At 39.7% G+C, this 24,158-nt stretch overlaps 1 protein-coding gene across 1 annotated transcript in view; it reads left to right on the top strand.

Moving 5' to 3' along the window:
* The first annotated feature begins 406 nt into the window (after positions 1-406).
* LOC124262387 overlaps positions 407-24,158 on the top strand; it is a 44,498-nt gene continuing 20,746 nt past the window's right edge. Inside the window, exon 1 of the mRNA XM_046696869.1 lies at positions 407-613. Coding sequence (XP_046552825.1) covers positions 413-613 — 201 coding nt within the window. The 5' untranslated portion in view covers positions 407-412. The remainder of the gene's footprint in view (positions 614-24,158) is intronic.

Raw genomic sequence — 24,158 nt, 5'->3', positions numbered from 1 at the left:
ACTAGTGCATGTACAATAACAAATGTCAAGTAAAACTCTATAATGGACGTTGCTATGGTATTTCAGTCGAACTATAGACAGTCAATTCCCAATAGATATATTCACTGAGGACTTGTACATAGCTTTCTTTACCTAAAGGCACGAAGATGGATGGACATGTATCTATTTGACCATATTCGTTTTTAGCTTCTGCCCTTATAAGCTTCAACGTTCCACTTGAAGAATGACATCGTGAGATTGTTAGTTAGTTCCAAATTAACTAATAATACTCCTGCCATATCTTTCTCATTTCCCATAAAGCAGGAAGATGCATTTTAATCTCTTTACCGGAGTCCTTGTCCTATCTTGGGTAGTATTGGGCTGTTGTGGCACTTGCTTTAATGCATCTTCTGTTCTGGAGAAAGATGCACACATGGAACATTATGTATTTAGGAAAGTGAGGTCACCGTCCGTCTATTCCTGTGCCTCAGAATGTCTGATGTCATCAGTCTGCATGTCCTTCAACTTTGAAACCAGGACTCGCACCTGTGGACTCAACAGCAACAGCAGCGACCATGTAGCCATCACAAGCCAACCAGGATTTCTCTACAGCGACATCAGCAACTGGCCAAAGGTACCGTTAGTATATTATTATATTGCTTACTTTCATTTTGACAAACGAGGACATTGTAATAAGGACAATACTACTAGAATAACGAAAGCGTGCATTATTTGATGTTATGCCATTTTATAATGCAAAACGATAATAACATGATTTGTGGTGTTTTCCTTAATTACTGTTTAAAGATCACATATACTCTAGGGGGGTACAAATACATAAATCACTAATTGGCATCGTTATAAATGAAACCCCGTCATTAAAACTACTCATTTCGATCTTTAATTAACTTAAATCGACCTTTTTGACAACAGTGCACAATTCTCACCCGTGAACGAAATTTCAACCAATCAGAGCGGCGCGTCTCTGTGACGTCATATGAGGAATAGATATGAGGGCCCATGCAGAATTCATGTACATTTCAGGGGGTAAATTATCTGGTTTACAGGTTTGTATGAACCTGAAATCGTGACAACTGTTGTGAAAAATGAAAGCTATATGTTATCACAATCTACTGTCATTTAATTTTGTCTCCTGCTTTGCCTAGTTTCCGAGTTACAACTTGTTTTCATAGACGATTCTGTCAAAATTGCTTGGTGTCGCTAGGCCTTATTTGTTCGAGCCAGACGCTAGTGATAGTGAAAACGATGATCAGCCTCGCTCATCACGGTTACGGTTAATTTCTTCAACCTAAACAGTGCGACATTAAGAAGGGTGGATGCCCATCAGATGCAGTTATTTGAAAATATGATTGTAATAAAGTATCAAAGCAGTCATGGCTTTTTCAGGTTTCTAATGCCTGGATGGTATAATGACTGATCCAAATTGATCCCATGTCTTTTTTTACCTCGATATTAATCATGTCATGTAAACATATGATGTCTATTACGTATGATATAAAATATTTACATATTTATTTGAATCCGTAAACTAAACAACCCTACTTTGCCACTGCTAGAAGAATCTGAAAATTTACTTAGGTAAAATAGGTACATACAGTTTTAGCACACAGCAAATGCTTATATGTATTTCTTATGCAACAATGAAGTTCAGCCCATAAGTTTTCACATGCAATACAGCAATTCATTCCCTTGTTGTAACCCGTGTTAGGTGGTATAAACCTACACATGTTATTTGTCATCATTCACTTGATGGTCAGTTAATGAATTTATAACAGGTATAATTAGTGGTAACACCACTAAGATTACCCGACAAAGGTTCCCATTTGGCATTTCTTGTGTCTGGAGTAAATACTCAACATTATAAACATTGATCAAAGGATTAACACGCTGATTGATTAATTACTTTTTTCTTGCACAGCGGATTTGTCAAAAGGTAGTGTTTATGTATGTAGATTTATTAATCTATACTGAATACACTCTGTCGTGTCTGTGTCTGCGTAAAATTCAAAGTCCTTGTTTTAAAGGATTAACCGCCAATACACGGATTGATTGCTCATTATTGGCTAACTAAATTACTTGTTTTTAAAGAATGGCGGACTTTATGCAATTAGTTGCCAGGTGTGCTATCTTGGGTGACCAATGAGACTATACATCAATGTGAAATACCTGAAACGATATATCACTTTTTCGTATATTAGACTGTTAAAAGACACATCACTTGGAACAACTGCAGATAATGGCATATCACTCGTTTTTGTGGATATTGATGGATATATTCCTCGAACAAGGTAATAGCCTGACATTGTTCCTATAACTTTAATCTGTTTTAATTTTAATATTTGCATTTTGTTTTTTTCATTTGACGTCGCATTCAACAGAATCATTGTTTTCGCCGTGAAGTGTAATGAGACAGACAACATACATTAGGGCGTGTGTGCGAATTATGATTCACATTGGCAAACTATAAAATGTCTAGATATTACCCCTAGGAGCAATAGACGACAAATCAACGAATCGGCATGTCTTCGTTGATGTCAAGAAATCATCAAAATGACGAGCTTGCTACATTTTATATACAACTAACTGAAAATCCGTCCTCATATGACGTCACTGCAGTGCTCTGGCGACAGAGTTACGTAACCTGTCTGTGGTTTCGTTGGCGGGCGAGAGTGAAGCAGGCGACTTTTGGGCAATATTTAATCGCTCGGTATTAATTAACCACGAGTTTTTTAAGAATGAATATGGTGTTCGGCATAAGACTAACCACACATCTTTCATATGTAATAGTTAAAAGAGTACAAAAAACAAAGTTTATTTGTTCTTTACCTTTTGACGGTATATTATCAAAATCTGTATGATTTGGCACTTGGCATCATGACACGCCCTTGAAGAGATGTGGTGTTAAAAGTCAGTTCACAAATTCACTATCGTGTGTGTCAACCAATGGCGTTGATGCAGGATTGACAACGACGACGCATAGACGAGACTAAGCAATAGAACAAAGCTTGGGGAATGTTGTTCCATTCCTGAACCAACGCTTGTCCCAATTCAGCTAACATCAATGACTGATTCCGGGCTTGACGTAAAGGTAGCGCCATTTCATCCCAAGCGTGCTCCATAAGGGACAGGTCCAAAGAAACAGCTGGCCAGGGGTTACCGGAATGTTTGGCTGCCTCAGGAAATCTGTCACAACACGAGCGACATGTGGACGGGCATTATCTTGTTGAAGCGTGAAGTTACGTCTCTGTCCCAGATTGAACGGCTGCACATGTGTTGATGATCCACATCCCTGTATCGCAGATCACAGACCTGTCAAATGACAATTTGTGTCCGACATTAGACGTGATGCTCCACCATACCTTAACCCTCCGTCACCAAACTGTCGACGTTGAACAACGCACACGTCAGCATGCCGTTCACCTCGCCGTCTGTAGATTCTTGCTTTGCCATCTGATCTGTCCAGATGAAATCTCGACTCGTCAGTGAACAAAACACCATTCCAATCTTGTCTCCTGTACCTTAGATGCTGTCTACACCCTTCGGTGGCGTAGTTGCCAAATTGGACATTCTGCAGGCCGTTGGGGTCAAATGTTGTGCTCCCTCGGTCCCATACAGTCCTGAAACTGATTGAACGAAAGCCAGGAATGGGGCGGGCAGTCGAACTGGCAGTCTGGAATTGACTCCTTAGATGGATAATGTGGTTGTCTTGCTGACGAACGTCCATGCGTGGGCGGCCGGTCGGAGGTTCGTGTTCCCATATGTTGAAAATGTCTCCCTAGAGATGAGATCGTGTTTCGATTGACACACACATGTCTGGCCACTTGATTTGGGGCAATTCCAGTCCCACGGCCATACCCACGGCGCGGAGACGCTGATTTTCTGTAAGTCGCGGCATGATGTACGCGCAGTTTAGGTTGACATTAAAGTGTTTTCCACAACATTCAGAGGCTAGAGAATAATCAACCGTTCTTCAATTTTCAATATCAGGTGTGTGAACTTCAGGTGTCAAAAAGCATGCATAAAGTGAGTTCGTTCACTGTGCACAAAGTGCACTTGTCACGCATAATACGCCACATCGAATTTCATGCAAAGAGCTTTGCTACAATATTTTTATAACTTTTCAAATAACTTAACAGAGGCCCAGATAAGCTGCGTATCCGGGTAAAATATGCATAGAAAATGTCCATTTACGCATTGAAAAATAATTGTTGCGTACCAATTACGCATTTAAAATGTTAAATACACAAAAAGTTTAAAACAAATGCGTACGGAAAATATTTATAAAAATCGCTTGCGTAATGAAAAAAAAAGACATCGATTGCTATCAAGTTGTACTGTGAGTATAGGACTAGTGTTGTACTGTCAGCATAGGATGAGTGATTTTTTATGAAATCATTTCCATTATATTTAAGTTGGTTTTGATTAGGTATGACATAAGGCAGAACATACCTGCTTAGTAAACTTACTCAATGACGTAATACTTAGGTGAGTAAATGACTGGAATACGCACATATCTGAAAGCAGTGGGTAACGGAAAATGAAATACCCACTCAACATTCATAATACCCACTCCAAAAAAATACAGTGGGTACAGTACCCACATGAGCTAAATCTTATCTGGAGCTCTCACTTATATTCTATGCAAGTGTATGTTATGCACAGGTACTTTTTGTCTGTTCGTGTATTTCACAATGTGTTGGTTAGTTGTGTTTCAATTTCTTTAACGTAAAGTTTGTTTCTTTTTTACGCCAAACTCAACAATATCCCAACTATATGATTGCGGTCTGTGAATAAGTAAATGTGGACCAGGAAATGCAATGATCTACTTCATCGGCATCGGAATGCGACGGCATGTATCAACCAAGTTAAAGAGTTAACTACCCGATACGGATTGCTACCTCCAACAAATTTGAACCAAATCCTCATTGACAGTAAAGTACTTCAAGTGCTTTCTATTGGGAGAGTCCAATTTTAGACATATACGTCGGTCTGCAGTGTTTTCAACTATATAGTGATTAAATGAGTTAAACCTTTACATCGCCTCTGCAAAATATTACTGCCATATAGCGATGAAAACATAGATACTCATTGGAAAATATCTGTCGACAAAGGACAGTAAAATAATTTAGTATATCACACTGTGTTTTTATTAATATAACCAACTTGATGAAAATTAAGACAGAAATTCAGGTAATCAATAAATTCATCCTTTTAATTAAAACCAGGCTATAAACCACAAACAGCCTTACGTTTGACCACCTCACTTGGGATCAAAGGGACTTACTGTGCTTTTGATTCTTACATGATTTCCCAGCAGGATTTGCGTCAACCCTTTGGGTATCAGTGGCTGTATGTTAAAAGACACACACCAACCTAAATTCTAAAACCCACGACAATATTATTTACTTTGAACAACAATGGATTTATGTCTCAATGGCAGAAGGGTAACCAATGCTTTTACACTACATTTTTACACTTTAACCCACATAGTGTCCCAGCCATCTTTGGTCTCAGTTTATCATAATACTAACCTAATTTCAAAGCACACATCGGTTATCACAACTTATCTACAAGTTCAATTTATCATAAATAGCCAAGAAGTAAGTGAGCATTCACATTGCTTTAACGATCTTTTAGGTTGTGGAATGATCATCTAATTTACATCTCTTGTGAGAGAGAAATCTCTCATCACAAGTACACACGGAAAGGAGGATCCTCAGCTTTCAATAGGTATTCCTATGTGTAAGGAGAATGGCCAGTACGACATCACATGGTCGCAAAATGACTTCTTTTAATCTAGACTGACATTCCAAGTAGATGTAACACATACACAACGTAGTTGCTTTTATTGCATGTAGTTTATTGACACCTACTTCAGTGTCTCACTTCATTTGCATTAGATCGCGCGGATATAAGATCTAATGAGAGGTCACACTCCGGCACAGCGATGACTTAACATAACATCACTGCCACAGGCTAATTTACATATCACGTGACCGGACTTTTCTCTTGTTTGTAATCAAACGCACATATTCATAATAAGAAGAGACTGGACTCACGAAAGCTTTTTGGCGCTCTCTTTATAATGTTTTACATTGTTACATATATATTCTTCCACAACTGCGACAGTAAGGTCTATGACAGTACATATTTAGATATCAAACTGGCTGCATCGTTTGCTCTCCATCAGCTTCGATGACAGCACGTGGAGCCGTACAACCTACGTAAACAAAGGATCGCTACGCAAATCGAAATAGTATTACATGTTTAAGGATATTTTCTCAATGAAACTAAACCATTCTATCAAAGATGTTTAATTAGTTGTGTAGACTCGTCAAAAATATAAGAGTTGAGAAATATGTAAATTATATTGAATGGACGGTGCAAGATGTGACGATGTACTATGCTGGCTGCCGCATGGTAGGAGGGTGATGAGAGGTTTCATATCTCTGTATGGAAGTGGAAGTGGAGTTGTTGAATGCTGCCTTTGCTGTGTTACCCACAATGCCAACATGGCTGGGCAAACAACAGAAGACAATGTCGTATTTGCCAGAGGCAAGATCATTGTATAGTTCCAATATATCCAAGATGACAAGATGGTCTGAAAACATTGTCTTAAGACAAGACAATGAATCAGAAAATAACACACTTTGTTTATAAAGGCACTGTTTTTCAATGTTTCCCAAGGCTGTCAATATCGCCTTGGACTATTGTCTGGTAAACGGAAAAAGGCAGTGGTACTGGACACGATGCCACCATACTTAGATCCGTCAGTAAAAATGGAACGATAGGAAATATATTCGCATAGACAGTATGCAGTTCAATGTTTGCAGCTGTTATATGGGATCTAATCCAAATACCCAGTGGAGGAATTTGTTTTGTTTTTATGGAACAGTTCTTTATACGGTGGATTGAGAACTGTATCATAAGCAGTATGTAATGGACTTGAGTGAGGTTAGTTTTACGCCGCACTCAGCAATATTCCAGCTTTATGGCGGCAGTCTGTAAATAGTCGAGTCTGGACCAGACACACACCAGTGATCAACAGCATGAGCATCGATCTACGCAATTGGGAACCGATGACGTGTCAACTAAGCCTGCGAGCCTGACCACCCGATCCCGTTAGTCGTTACGACAAGCATGGGTTACTGAAGATTCATTCTAGCCGGACCTTCACGGGTCTTATGGACGTAATTATGGGATATATTGAAGAGATAATTTGAATTGGCGTTGTTGAAGAGAAGGTTCATCTTCTGCATAGAAGCTATGCAGTTTCACCGTATTATGGGATGGGAAGTTATCATGATATTGACGATGGCAGGACGGGCGATCTACTTTGCTAGGTCCGTGGAAAACCTGCTTCTGTTGCATCCACGGGGAATGGTGACTCATCCATGTCTTCCAAGATTTGATATTTATTTAAACAAATTGTGCCGGATCACAAAGCCCATTTATATTCTGATGTTTTGTGTCATCAACTGTCTTGCTGGCGTTGTTAATAGTAGTAGATGGTTTTGGACGTTGCGTCTGAGCTTGAGAGTGAACAGGAACAGATTGAGGACGACAAGAAGCAATAGATTCAGTAACAGAGGGAGATATGTTAATTACAGAGTATTTATCTGTTTTCACCCAAGTGATAGCTGTCGGAGTTTCAACAGATGCAACAGAGGTAGAGATACTGGTTTGGGAACATTTCCACCACCGTTAGTTTGTGTATTGGAAACGACCTAATTATCGCAAGATTTCATTGTTTTAAACAGTTTCTCGCTGGTGCTTGTTCGGATATTTTTTTTTATTGGAAACGACGAAATAATCGCAAGAATTCATTGTTTTAAACAGTCTCTCGCTGGCGCCTGTTCGGATACACCTTGCCCAAAGTCCAGATGTCATGTAGATCGACTCAGTCGTGCATCGTGTGAAACAGGTGAGCTATTATCGCAAACTGATAAGGTCATTCTTCTGTTTTGTTCATAATTTTACTGACATCGTTCGGCTTGGACTGACATCAAGAAGCAGCAGCATCCAGAGAAAATGCTTGTACCAATTTACTTCAGGACGCAGTCACTGCTTGGGGCGATTGTTTGGTCAAACCTAAGGAACTTAAAAGATGGTATCGAACAAAGTGAGGACTGATTCCTGTTGAGTATCCAGGTTAACCAGTGCCATGGCATCTCAGCGGACAAGCAGTTTAAAATAGTCAAAAGTCATGAAAGTGCAACTGTAACAATAATCTAAAAAGTAACATTTCAACCCCATTACAACTGACCTCACAAGGAAAATGGCCAATATGTTATAGTAAAATCAAAATGTCTTTTACTGTTCAAGTAATCTCGAACGCGACGCTATACCCAGTTTCAACTGACCCATGTTCTCTTGACAGAGTTTCAAGGCTGTGGTGCCCCACCTACTGTTGCCAATGCTGAGGTGCATTATGATGGTGTGTACGAAGGAGCGGTTGCAGTCTACACTTGCAGGGACAACTTCATGTTGTGCACCACAAGTAACAGCAGAGTTTGTCAGTCAACAGGAAAATGGAATGGACCTGTCGGCCCGTGCGCTCGGTACATCTGGGACACCCCGGTAAGACGGTTATGTTATTCAAGTTTTCATAAGAAGGAGAGGTGAGATCTATGAAATAATATCTTCTATATGAAACCCGTGCTTGATATAATCATAACCAACAATGAAGAACCCGGTAAGAAGGGTATGTTATTTAAGTTTTCACAATAAGGACAGGAGAGACCTATGCATGCTCAAAACTATAATGACACGTAGTGCAGCAGTTTACAAGATCTAGAAGAGCTCAATCGAATTTGACATTTGGAATTGGTTCCGTTCCTGGCCTTTTGTTCAAATTTAACTGGTAAGACGTTTGCAAGTAACTCGACAACAGATGGGAGACATGCTGTGAGGAAGTTAGTGTTTATTATGATTCCATTCAGAATCGCAAAATAACGAGGTGCTGGAAACAGAAAAGACATACGTAAAACAATATATGTATACGATTTTGTATCTGTTTTCGTCGGCAATACAAATGTGTGTCCAACAGTTCGATGCTGCCAAGACAGAGGAATTTTATGCTATATAACTTTATAGCCCGCTAAATAAACACCACCTAAGAGCACAAACAAATATCGCCTTTAAGTATGTATAATTGTATGATTTGCATATTTATTACCCATCCAACTTATTCATGTAACTTTTTTATAATGGACACATAACGTGTAATAAGTGAGTATTGAGAAATAGGTGCAGCAACTTGGCGTAGAACAAATATACTATTCACACTTCGCTAAGGATCAAATCATAGATATCAATAGATAACTATGATGTGGGGTCAAACTTGGTTTAAATATCTAAGCTTATTGTAAGCATGGCTCCTAGGTTTCAGTATGTCATTGCTTCTTGTGGATCCCATACTTGCTATTGACAGGTGTTGTTTATTTGTCAATGACTCGTTCCATGATTTGCAAAATGGTTGATTGGTGCCATGAAAAATATGTTTATGGTTGCTCATGTATCAAGTGCATAAGGTTAGAATAAAGTGTCTGTCTGCCTAAAGAAGGGTGACCATATTATCATTTATCCAGTTTTAAATGGATACAATTTCATATTATAAATCCACATTTAACTAAACTTGTGAATTTGTGTGACCCTTATCAAAGTGTGAGTTGTATATGTTATGTATAACGTTTTCTAAGTTTCCACAGGGAATTAGCGTCCGGCTGGACTTACCGTGTGGGAATTCCAGGAACTTCACAGTAGCAGTAAACGTCACGCCTACGGCCGTTGCAAAGTAAAGTATTGACACTCCTCTCAGAATTAGTTTGACTAAAGGATTAAGTGTTGGCAATCAAAATATTATTTTACATGCACTGAGTGTGTTTATGAACCCCATGAATTCGAGAGTTGGTCACCAGCTTGTGACTCAGCCAAGAAAGAAATAGTGACTTGATCGATAGCGTGTCACCATGACAGAGCTTTACTCATACTGTTTGAATGTTGTGGACTGGCTCGTTCAGTAGCATCACCATGACAGAGCTTTACTCATACTGTTTGAATGTTGTGGACTGGCTCGTTCAGTAGCATCACCATGACAGAGCTTTACTCATACTGTTTGAACGTTGTGGACTGGCTCGTTCAGTAGCATCACCATGACAGAGCTTTACTCATACTGTTTGAACTTGTACTGGCATACATGACAGAGCTTTGTTTGAATGTTGTGGACTGGCTCGTTCAGTAGCATCACCATGACAGAGCTTTCATACTGTTTGAATGTTGTGGATACTGTTTGAATGTTGTTGTGGACTGGCCCGTTCAGTAGCATCACCATGACAGAGCTTTACTCATACTGTTTGAACGTTGTGGACTGGCTCGTTCAGTAGCATCACCATGACAGAGCTTTACTCATACTGTTTGAATGTTGTGGACTGGCCCGTTCAGTAGCATCACCATGACAGAGCTTTACTCATACTGTTTGAATGTTGTGGACTGGCTCGTTCAGTAGCATCACCATGACAGAGCTTTACTCATACTGTTTGAACGTTGTGGACTGGCTCGTTCAGTAGCCAACACATAGTCACTGGTTTCGTGTTGTTTAACGATAACCTGCCGTCAACCACTTTCCTGATTTATGATGTCGCCTGGGGCACCATATGTGCTGCTGTTGTATCACATACAGTTGCTGCATTAAATAAGCCTTGGGGAGGCATCAGATGGCATCCGCATTACAAATCTCATCCTTTCTCAACCGCACATGCAGCTCATCGTTACACGAAAAATGTGCAAACTGCAAGCACATGAGTTGGCACTTTGTATTTGCTGCATTATCTGATGGGGTTCAAGAACGGTGAATGATGATACTGATGGCATTGGTAACGGGATGGATGTTTTGTCTTACAGTTGCTTAATTCAGTGTATACTCCAATGACCTAGCTGTTATAAAGAAGGTGTAATAAGTAATACAGGTGTCTGCTTCCTTCAGCGCAAGAGAAGAGTATGTATAGTTGTCAGTTTTCCCAATAGTGAGCAGAATGTGACCAGCTTTTGAAAACAACAACGCTGCTGATAGGCGTGAGGACATTTATTGCGGAGTGTAGTCAGTGATTCACAGAATCCACAAAACATCACCATGAAACATTTGACAAATTAGCAATGGACAGTAAAACCGTTCTAGGAGAATGTTCTATATAACAAACAGGTCTCAATATTTCACAGGTTGCTTTAATTACAATATAGTCATGTCACACAAATACACACCACAGTCAAAACATTCACACAGTGCACTGAAGGAAAATATACCTTACCTATTTATGGAATGGAATGAAGTTTACAATTCTACCCTGTTTGGCGCCTGCAAACAACATTTGCCAATTTCACGCAATTGCAAAGGAAACACAGAAGTACATACACTACAGTTTCATGTTATGCTTGAAATAGTTTGCTAATTATTTATTTGTAGTATTTCCTAAGTTTCATTCAAGCGTAATGTAAATGACAACTTCTAACTTTAGTGTATTTAAACAAAAAGACTATATATTAAAACTACCCTTCTGTAGCAAGTAACAGTGCTGTTGATGCTGTGCTGTGCAAGGCTGGATACTAAGTGCCATATGCTTGGACATTCAGGGTATTTAATATGCCTAAAAATACTTGTACCCAATCAGAGACTTAATCTCTGGTCACATTACACACAATGTGAAATTGAGGTCAGAATGAACCACCTCACTTAGTGATGACAATATCTCATAAAGGGGCATAATTAAGATGCACCTCAAACACATAGAAATTTACTAACAAACCCCCAACAAAACCCTTTTATGAGCTTTGTAAATCTAACTGCAGGCAACCACCATGTTTACTAAACAACACTTCACCAATGAAATTTTAAACATATTTTTGGAGTTTATACTTTTTATTTGCATAATTTTATAACTACATAAACCACCTTCACCTGATAACAATAAAATCTAATATGTCTCAATTGACATCTGATCCTGCTACAAGTGCATAAGAAAGAGAGCAGAAATTTCCTTGAATGTTTATTCGTGAATTTGCATGTTATTTTGATCGTGTGTTTTCTGAAGCTGTAGCTGAATAGTGATGAAAGAATCTCAAAGTGAAAATTCAACTCTATCGTGACACCGTGTTATAAGGAACGTTGTTATAACGTTGTGACGACGTTGCGATGTTCCACTCTTCATACGTCAAAGTAAGAATCCAATCTTGTATATAATGTCATTTCGTACCTCAAGATGAGTTGTTGTTTCGCACAAACGCCTGAACATTTTTTCATCGCCAACGAATTTCGAATGATGATTTCCGATCAAACAGAAAACCTGGAAGAACCGCAATCTTGTTTTGTGTTCGGTCTGGAAAAATGTTCCTATGAACACACTTACAGTTTATCCCACTCTTTCAGTGTAAACATGGCCTTTCGCGGAGGGTCCAATATCTTGTGTCATATCTCCTTCCGACTGGATACAAACACTATGGTATTTGCCTCACGCTTCGCGGGTGTTTGGGGACCGGAAACGACAATAACGCCTGTCCCAATGGCAGTGGGTACCGAGTCTCTGGTGGAGATACGACTGGACCAAGGAATGTACATGGTATGTTCTTTCTCACGCGTTCTACTTGCTTTGTCAAAATCTGATTTAGTCAGTAATTAATTCTTTTTGCATTTACGCAATAGGTGGACGTGTTTCCGATTTGTGTGGAATTGGTCTGTAAATATATATGTGTGTTTATACGGCGGAGGCAAGTATCGACTGATGAGCATACACAATGTCCAACACATTTTCAGATGTTCCCAGCTGTGAGAGGTTGCAAAGTCAAGCCACACATAATTGTCCATGTCCCATACATTGATATACCATCACCATCCTAAATCGTTGTCTCATTTGGGTATGTTAGCGCCAGGATATGTGCGCTATATAAATATCATATAATAATAATAAATAATGTTAGGTTGGTTTAAGTGTCACATCAAAGTGGGAGGATAATTCAGATTATCCAAATTTTTGACAAGAGATAAAAAACTACCAGCGCCTGACATGGCAAGAATACCTATGGTCTGTTTGGCTCAAAAGCGGACCGATGAATTGCAATCTAACTGGAAAACTAATAAACGTATAATACTCAATGAAACGCTGATCATAATCAAAACATCAGACCAACGCCATGAGTGTTTGCAGAATTTATGTCCTAAAAATAAGAAAGTTGTTTAACAAACAGTCATTAACATTTTTACACATTTCACCATTTGTTACGAGGGAGAAATGCAAAGAGGGGAACAGCCAGGTGTGCGAGAAAGGATGGAGACGGCACAGCACAGGCAAATGAATCAATAACTTTGTAGGCACATGTGCACGTGCTTCGCGTACACCTGGCTGTTCCTGTCTTTGCACTACTCCATCCTAAGAAATAGTGAACTGTGTCAAAATTGTAACAATAGTTTGTTTAACAACGGTTTTTTTTATTTTGATGACATAAATTCTGAAAAAATATCACAGAGATGGTCTAATGTTTTGATTATGATGAGCGTTTCGTTGATTATTACATGTAAATTAGTTTTCGAGTTTTCGATTACAATTCTTCGGTCCGCTTTTGAGCCAACTGGACTATAATCTCTCTTTTGAATTACTATTGCACGTTACGTCCCACGATCATGACACAGAAGAGATTAGACACGAAAATGAACGATTAACAGCCTTCTTACAATATATAAAGCAAATATGATACACTTGATTCTTTGCAGCTTGTTGTGGATGGATCTGCCATACACAATTTCACAGACAGTTACCCGAATGAGGTAAAAGAGTACTTCTTTATCACGAAAATAGCCATCGTTTCCGCGGCCTATTACACCATGTGACATTGTTAGCAACAATGCTTGCAAAGCGAGAACATCCCAGAAGAGAGAAATGACAACTGAAGGACCTAGTAGGTTTGTAGGCTTTACCTGGAACCACTCACTCACTCATTCTACTTGGTAAGAACCATGCCAACAACCACAGGCTATCGTGTCTTTGCGAAGATTAAAGATTAAACAAAAATCATTTTGAGATGACCCCTGACTCGCAATGCTACACAGTACAATACATTATGACAAGGCCTTGTCATAATGTATTGTACTGTGAAGCATTTCGAGTCGGGGGTCATCTGAAATGTTTTATGTTTTTTTAAACACCTTTAATCCTCGCAACGACCCGAGGGCCTGTGTCAACAACGTGCCTATCAACACGATCTTGTTACCTTTTCAGGGATTTTTAATTGGTATGGGTTAATCTTACCTTTGTCCTTCAACGGATTGATCACAATCCCTTGACGATTGTTAATTATCCATTCTTTTGTGAATTTGTTATCAGGGCCGAGCTACACGTTTCGGTGACACCAGCCATTTTAATTGTGTGACAGCCAGCCTATGTCGCTGCGTTTGGCTCAGATTAGTGTTTTGCATTATAAAGTTTGTATAATCTTATGAATTATGTACAGAGGAACCCCAAATCGTATTTGGTGATATGTCAAGTCGTGTTTCAAAGTCACTGTTAATTCTGACAACAGGAACTATACTAGCCACATAAAGAAACTGTGCATTGTCAAAATATTATCCCAGTTGATAAGTACGATAACAATGTCAAATGTACATATAAACTTTGATGGAGGGATCATGAGACCATAACAAGTCGGGAGAATTTCAATTGAAAAGTCAATCACAATGACGTCACGAGTCCACAAGCGGGACAGGGTTCAAACGACCATATCACAAGCTCATAACGGGTATGTCCACCATCGGCATTGAGAACAGCAGTGCATCGACGACGCATAGAGCCTATCAAACGTGCAAGGAAGGCTTGTGGGATGTCACGCCAGATTCTCTCAAGTTCTGTTGCAAGGTCAAGGACGTTATCTGGCGGATGAGGAAGACGGCGTAGACGTCGATCCATCTCGTCCCAAACATGCTCTATCGGGGAGAGATCCGGTGAATTTGCAGGCCAAGGCAGTAAGTCAACGTTGTGGTGTTGCAAGAAATCCATAGCAACCCTTGCCGTATGAGGGCGGGCATTGTCCTGTTGGAATGTTAACCCAGGGCCATGACGTTGCAGAAAAGGAATTGCCACAGGTCGAAGAATCTGATCCCTGTAGCCCACACCAGTTAAGTTGCCCTGAACAATCACCAAAGGAGTTCTTTGGCGTGCTGTTATTCCACCCCAAATCATCACGGAATCACCACCAAAGCGATTCCTCTCCAAGACACAGGCCTGTGCATAACGTTCTCCCACGCGTCTATAGGCACGTTGACGTCCATCACTATGGGAAATGTTAAACCTGGACTCATCTGTAAAACCAACATTTCTCCACCAAAACAAGGGTCTGCGGACATGATTTCGGCACCATATTCGGCGAGCTTGTCGATGACGTTGTGTCAGGATAGGCCGTATGGCGGGACGTCGTGGTCTGATCCCGTGATGACGTAAACGTTGTCGAACTGTGTTGGGGTGGATACGGCGAAGTCCTGGGATGGTTCGGGCAGTCATCACTGCAGTCTGAAACCTGTGTCGAAGATGGGTCACCCTTATCCATATGTCCTGTCTTGGCTTGTTACACGTGGACGTCCAGAACGAGGCCGATCGATGACGTCATTTGTGTTCTGGTAGCGTCTCACCAGTGCAGAAATGGTGTTCCGGTGGCAGTGGAAATGTGCAGCCACTTGTCGTTGAGACATTCCCCCACGGACCATCCCAATGGCCTCATGACGTTGTGCAGACGTGAGCCTTGGCATGCTATGCGTTTCAATAGCCGTTTAATTTTTTGAACGATCGCAAGGGCAGGGGTTGAGCTTTCCAAAGTGACAGTATTGTGTGGCATTCATTTGCTCTGTTTCTCTTTCCCGGAATGCACGTGCAACAACGTATTGCACGTCTCAAGGACGAACCCACTGACGTCACGGAACGTGGCACGTGCATACATGTTGGATACATGTCACTAATCTCTGAGTTTAAATTCTTATGTGTCTACACAGGTTTAATAAATTTAGATTTTAAATTGTTGTATGCACAGTTTCTTTATGTGCCTAGTATATATAAGTCTCCCTGTTACGTTCATATATACTTATATAGCATCATTATTTATTAACGTGTTTTTCATACATATGACATCCAGTGCCACAGTGACATTGTATAAGTGGCTCTGTTATGTTATTAAATACCATATGTGTCAGAAAGTCCCATTGCCTCCTGACATCTGTAATCGTGCTCTCTCTTTCAATTGTACATCGTAATTCCCAATCGATGTTCCTTATTGTTATTACGTTACCTCGACAGGCAGCAAGGACGTAGCGAGCCGCAGTTGTTTATCTCATGATATTAGAAGGCAATTAATAATCCAATTAGGCATAAGTAATTGATTGGTAAAACGTCCGTATCAATCCAAGAGCAGATAATACAACCCAAACGTTCCCTTGTCCTTAAAATATTCAATAGTTGATGCACTTTTTGGAATTGAAAGAATTAATGAATTGTTTGAGGTCTCAACCTTAATTGGGTGAAGGGGGAGACATCAGTTTTTACGAGTAAAAACACTTTCTATCTAATTAACTATCAGTTTATTCAGATTATCAAGGTAAATAAGCCATCACTATATCTATATAACAGTAAGCTGCCATTAAAGTCTCAGGTCATACTAATATTACCCTGACACCGGTCCATGCACATAAACCTTAAGCTTTATAAAAACGTCGTGCTGAAGTACTTTCATACCCATAATATGGCTCCAGATAAGATTTAGCTCATGTGGGTACTGTACCCACTGTATTTTTTTGGAGTGGGTATTATGAATATTGAGTGGGTATTTCATTTTCCGTTACCCACAGCTTTCAAATATGTGCGTATTTCGGTCATTTTACTCACCTAAGTATTATGACATTGAGTAGGTATGTTCTGCCTTATGTCATACCTAATCAAAACCAACTTAAATATAATGGAAATGATTTCATGAAAAAATCACTCATTCTATACTGACAGTACAACACTAGTCCTATACTATCAGTACAACTTGATAGCAATCGATGTCTTTTTCATTACGCAAGCGATTTTTATAAAAATATTCCGTACGCATTTGTTTTAAACATTTTGCGTATGTAACATTTTAAATGCGTAATTGGTACTCAACAATTATTTTCAATCCGTAAATGTAAATTTTCCATGCGTATTTTACCCGGATACGCAGTTTATCTGGGCCACAGCTGCCATATGAATAAAAAGCTATGCTCTCATTGAAAATGTACAATTTGTGAAGCCCATTCCTGGTACCAGAAGTTGGGAATCCCAACTATTGGGCATCGTCAACAGTTGTTCGACAGAGTTTCATTGATTTCAAGGGGGGTGTACATAATAATTACCTATCCATTGGCGAACATGTGACAATTCAAGTGTAACCCTCCTCTGTATCAGAAGGGGGTGGGGGTGGGTTAAAGCGTCCGCTCCTCACGCTGAAGACACGGGTTCGATTCCCCACATGGGTACAATGTGTGAAGCCCATTTCGGGTGTTCTCCACCGTGACATTGCTGGAATATTGTATTGCTGAAAGCGGCTTAAAATCATATTCACTCACTCACTGTATCAGGATATGGAAGTATCTCCCCTTTGCACGTGTTGTTGTGAAGCGTCATTGCTTGTTTATTTGTTCTTCTATAATGCCACCCACAGCAATATTCCAGCTATATCGAATCTGGACCCGACACCAACTAGTAATTTATTTACCATTTTGAAACGTATATTGTCTGCTTGAAATATTTCTTAGTGTTGCTCGTCTGTGAAATAGATCATCCTCTATCATACTGTCCTTTAAAATGTCATGTGTCTGTATTCAAATAAATATATATTCCATTATCAGAATTTGTTTTATTTGTCAAAATGTAGATCATGATCTGAACATCATGTACTACCCATCAAACGTTTAGCCACTTACTTCAGTGAACTGTTCTAAACTAGATTTTGCAAAATATTCCATACTGTTAAAAGGTACTGTTTACACATGAACTGATTCGTAACGTTGAAAAATTATTGTCATGAGTTCAATAAATGATGAAACTCAGTGAAAATTGGCAAATTCTGAACAAAACTTTACACCAAAACGCAGCTGTTCCCGTGCACCATATTTGCATATACGCTTCAGGAATTTGATGCATCATCCTCGTGCAATTCATCGGCATAAGGTTTGCAGTTGGTTCCCCCAAGTTAGTGGAGAAATTCACATTCGATTAAACCATATATATATATACTGAACCACAAAAGAAATGTCGCACTGATAGCGGTTTCTTAAAGCACTCACTTTAATTCACTCTAATGAAAAATCAAAACGGAGGATTGAGTTCAAACTTGACAATTATGGTTAACAAATTTTGGGGAATGACATTTAGAGTTCACACAAGCAAAATCACCAAAAATGGTACCATTAAGATACCCCAAAGTCAGTATTGTGTGTGGCCTCTATAAGCATCGATGAAAGCGCTGCATCGTCTGTACATGGAATGAATTAGCCGGTTGATGAAGGCCATAGGCACTTAGGGTCCATACTCTGATCGTGTCCAGCAGCAGTTGTCGGCCTTGGGTGGCGGTCATTCAGTCTTCTTTGAATCTCGTCTCAAAGCTGTTCTATTGGACTTAAATCAAGACTGAGTGCAGGCTAGTGTAGAGTTTGGATGCCATGTTGTTTTAGGAAGTCCAATGTTACTCTGGCAGTGTGGACACGAGCGTTGTGTTGCTGGAAGATGTGATTTCTGTAACGTTCAAAATGTGGTACAACGTGGGGTTTTATGACTTAGTCAATATAACGAGCAGCTGTCACGTCATTTCCTCATCCTGGACCGACATTTTGGAACCCATCTGGTTCAGACCGATTGCACCCTACACCATGATGCTTGGACCACCCCACGAGTCTCTTTCAACAATACACTCACTGGAAAAGAGTTCCCCACGCCTTCACCATACTCTCACTCTGCCATCGGCTGTCGAAACACAATATCGGCTTTCATGAGAACAAACACAGTTCTCCATTGTCGATAACGCCAATTCCGATGCTGAGTTGCCCATTGGAGTCAGTTTTGGCGGTGATTAGCGGTGAGGACAGGACTACGATATGGTCTGTGACAGCAGAGGTTTCTTCCGCGCAAACGCCGACGCACTGTATCGGCACTGATGGGTCTGTTGTGAGTCCCAATGGTCAGGCGTGCTCTTTCCGTCACTCTCGGGAAGCGACCCTGCAGATGGTGGCGCACGATCTGTCGGTCTTGACATTGTGATGTTACTGAAGGTCGCCCACTGCGTGGACGGTCTTGGGTGCTGTTAGTGACCCGATACCACTCCTGCAGTCGGTAGATTGTCCAAACATGAACATTAAGATGATTGGCAGTCTGGCCAACTTGCAATCGTCCGAAGACTTTGGTTCCTCTGATCTCTCGTAATTCGTGCCATGACGATTGTGTCAAAACAAAAATGATTTCAGGCGAGTTTGGGACTCGCTTTCAATGGTAGGGTGGTCACGATATGCAAGTGCATTTTCATTTTCACGAATATCATACGGAACCTTTTACCACGTCTGCCTTTTTAAGTGCGTTTGGTCCAAATGCTTTTTCATCAAAAAACACATCGATGATGGTAATAACTGTCAATTTGGATTGAAAAACATGTTAACAAAAAGATACAATCATAATAATAACACCATTTTGTAAGAACATCTAGCATTTGGTTTTGAAAATGGACGTTTCTTTTGTGGTTCAGTATATGCACATAACATATAGTGAGTGTTTTAAGTGAGTCTTAACTTTTGAAAGGAAGTATACTACACACAAAGCACTTAATTAAGCACCCCCTGTATTTTTGCAATGATAGGTTTTCAACACGTACATAAAACTTCTCGTGGTGACCACAAAGAAAAATGTGGGTTTTCTGACCCGTATGATCCTTTGACTCATAAAAAACGTTAAAATGCTTGGAATCCATGTTGATTTTATGATGATAATTGCTCATTAAAACTAACCCCACTGACTTTCATACAAAACCATGGCTGTACAAGTATGGCCCTTGAATGTTTTAATTATCAAATTTATTGGTGAATATGAGTGCTTATGTGTGTTAACTTTTGATGGGTAGTATATATGGAGATGTTGTTACAGGTGGTAATTTTGCGACACGTGACTTCTCTGCCCAATCACATGGTGCTGTCTCTTAACACAACATAAAGAATCCCGAGGAAGCCCCAGTGTATCAGTTATAACAAAGCGTGCAAGACAGAGATCATTTACCACGTTGGTAATACAATGGACACTCTGCTGAAAAAATCTTGACACATACTCAAGGAAGCAAAATGAAGGTTTTATTTGCTTACCTAAAAGAAGGAAGAATTCTTTATGCTGGCAAAGTTGAATTTCCATCCCATCTGATATGTGGTCACACATGTCCATCGATCTCTTCCATCTTTTGCACTTGTTTCTGGTACATACTAGAGTAATAGACCATCAATTCAGTCACGTCTCACAGCCATAGAAGAATAAAATCTGTCAAAATAATTAGGCCATATGATCAGTCCGATGTGCAGATAAGCGTCTCATGGAGAGTCAATCCGGTCTACAATTCATTGCGATGTGTATTGCAATATATTGCAAGAAGTATTTTTAAACAAAAAAACTACTTATAATCGAGTTAATGCTTGATTTATACAGCATATACTTGACTAAGCAAACTTTTAATCATGACAAAATCAAAGTATAATTAATATTTGACACCAATGAAACAAGGAAATATCCGAAGATGTCCGATTGTTACGAAGTTTTCCGAATAAAAGTCAAAATATCGGTTTTCGCTCAGCCTATCACAATACGTATCGTTTTCATGTCTGAACCGGTAAATACCGGTAAACCGGTTATATTGCATAGCCCTAATAGATTTAATTCATTTAATACATACAGTTGTTTTACATTTTATCAACAAATTGGGTATAACATCACGCCGTAGTAGTTGGTCTTGGTGGTAGAAGATTCAGAGAAAAGTGTTCATGGTATAAAGTGATGGATAGTATGGATTTGAAAGCAGATATCAAGATGTGTATTTTGTGTCCTATAGATACATTCGGAGAAGTAAAACAATGTCGTGTGAGCCAAAGTCAAGCCAGAGTGACTGAGACTGACTGACTGACTGAATTTGGTTTTACGCCGATTTATCAATATTCCAGCAACATCACGGCGGGGGACACCAGAAATGGGCTTCACAAAATGTACCCATGTAGGGATTCGAACCCGGGTGTTCGGCGTGACGAGCCAACGCTTAAACCACTGGGCTACCCCACCGCCCCAGAGTGACTTAGAAAGTTAGTGAGTTGAGATAGCACTCAGCAATGTCCCAGCAATATGGCGGCTGTACATAATCGAGTCAGACAACCCAGTGATCAACAGCATGAACATCGATCTACGCAATTGGGACCCGATGGCATGTGTCAACGGAGCCTGATCACCCGATTCCGTTAGTCGCCTCTTACGACAAGCATGGGTTACTGAAGATCAATTCTAACCCGGGTCAAGTCAAGCCAGCTGTGCCACCTCATCGTGATGAAATGCAGTGTGAACAGACACAACATTTAAAAAGAAATATATCATTGATTTTAACAGGAAATAGGTGGGACAAACATGTTTATATATAAATCCCTCTTTCTTCACGAATATGACCCTAGCACCCAACGATTCCATTATACCGTAATTTGACCTAGACATTGATGTATAAATATTCACACAGAGCCAGTCAGTTAAATAAGCCAGGTGTGACAGTCTTCACAATCTCTGGGGAGATCTGCCTAGTGTTCATCTGATAAAGGGGCGGTGGGGTAGCCTAGTGGTTAAAGCGTTCGCTTGTCACGCCGTAGGCCCAGGTTCGATTCCCCACATGGGTGCAATGTGTGAAGCCCATTTCTGGTGTCCCCAGCCGTGATATTGCTGGAATATTGCTAAAAGCGGCGTAAAACTAAAACTCACTCACTCACTCATCTGATAAACAGCCTGGATGAACCAACGATTTTTGGACTGACGTTTCCATTTCTTGGGGTTAATACAATACATGTAAGGGTCAGTTCAAGACAAAGATGAAGATTAACGGACACACCAACCTGGCCTATCGTAACTAAACCTATATACTAAACACACTGTACATAAGTTGGAATAATGTGATAGAAGGTTTTGTCGATGCTGATTGGCAGTTGTTAACCATTGGAACGTTTAGAAACTTGATTGCAAAACTAATTTCCTGGAATATGCAAGCATTACACAATCTATATAAACACATTGTAAAGGGGCTGTCAATATGGAAGATGTTATTAGATTCGAAAACTCTGAATATTTTATGGTATACTTGAGAAATCTCAAGGTACAGAGAACTGCTTCAGTGGATAAATGACCTAGAGGAAACTGAGCATGATAAAGACTGGACAATAGTCCGCAGAGCTTTTGCAAACTGTAAACATCGATGTTTTCAATGCAATATTATTCAGATATATCTCTCAACAAACGAGATACTTTTTTTTTAAATTTAATAAACTTAAATGTATGTATGATTTTCTAAAAATGAAAGAGAAACGATCAGATGTCCAGTTGTACAAGAAGTGCGCAAACATGTGATATAATGGATTCAAGATAAACCCACCACACAAATCGAACTTAATAAGATATAAATTATATATTAAAACGCGGAACAAAGCAATGGTGTACTTACCATTATCATTATAATCACAAGGTAAACCATTTACAAAGTCTGACTAATAAAGAGAGTACCTCTCATTAAATCTATCCTAGACGATGTTGAAACTGCAAACATTTTGGTCTTCATGTCATTAGACATACTCCTGCAATCTCTTAATTGTATTTCAACCATTATGTTATGTAAGCAATTGTCCACTAGTATATAATTGTTGTATGTAATATGTCAGTGTATGGTCATCAGCTTCAAATGTAAATTGTGAATGTGCACCCGAAAGATAATTAAAATATAATATTCTTTTTAAAAAAACGTCGATATATGTGTTCACCCTGCAGTGCAACACGCATCACACACTGAAAAAGAAACACACAATTCAAGCTGTGTTTACCAACGCAAGGGTTTCAACCGTAGAGTTTTTCTTATTGTAATTGCGGCAAAATTTGCTGATAATTCCCAGTCGGTGAAAGATGATGGAAATCCTGCCGGGGCCCATGCAGTTTACAAAGGTACTTTAAGGCCCAACGGCTCCGGTAGGGTCATTTAACATTAGGTAATGCCATTTTGTAGTCCAGTTATGTGTTAATTTTATTCAGCATGGAGAAATGCAGATGTCTTTATGGTGACATTCTACTTTTATACAACATCTGTGATGCTCCAGTTTTTACATTGCAACTACATGTGCTTGTTATGTATGTATATTTTCTGGTCTCGATATTGTTGAAATACTGCCGAAGCGACTTAAAAATTTAAATCACTCATATTTGAGAAAGTCTCGACACGCCTTGACGTTACGCTGAACGGTTCACTACATCGATCTTATATATCATACGATGTTCGTTCAGTGTGTCCTTTTCCGTGGATACAGTCACTGCATATGAAGCCACCTTTGTGTATTTACTGCAAACAACAACAAAAAAGACCTCAGACAAGAAGGTACCAGAACAAGAACATGTTCAATCATTGACATTACCCTGGGGGAATGTGTCCTGTACGCCGGACTGAAACACCTGCGGCTCTTCTCCTAACAGCTGCGACGAATCGAAATTGACTACCGTGGTATAAAGTTTCACGAATGAATTAATAATACCTTATGCACAATACATGGTCAGGGCGTAACAACAATGTCAGTGCAGCCCCTCCTACCTCACGCAATTGATACCAAGTTTACATCAATGTTCTATATATCAAACTTTAAATGTTGAAGGTGAGGTGAAATTGGGTTTTACGTCGTGCTTGAGAATATTGCGCTCATATTTCGACGTGCATGCGTGTGTATGTGTAGGTGCGGCTCCTTGTACTAGCCCAGACTTAAGCTGGTTTTATAGTGCTAGCCCACTGAGATAACATGCGACAGTGAAGCATGAATACCCCACTCAGACACATTATACTGACTCCGAGCCGACCAGTCCTTGTTG

This window comes from Haliotis rubra, unplaced genomic scaffold, assembly GCF_003918875.1.
Source record: "Haliotis rubra isolate DU_JTF1 unplaced genomic scaffold, ASM391887v1 Scf834, whole genome shotgun sequence".
NCBI classification, from domain to species: Eukaryota; Metazoa; Mollusca; class Gastropoda; order Lepetellida; family Haliotidae; genus Haliotis; species Haliotis rubra.
This window is presented reverse-complemented; position numbering and strand designations above follow the sequence as displayed.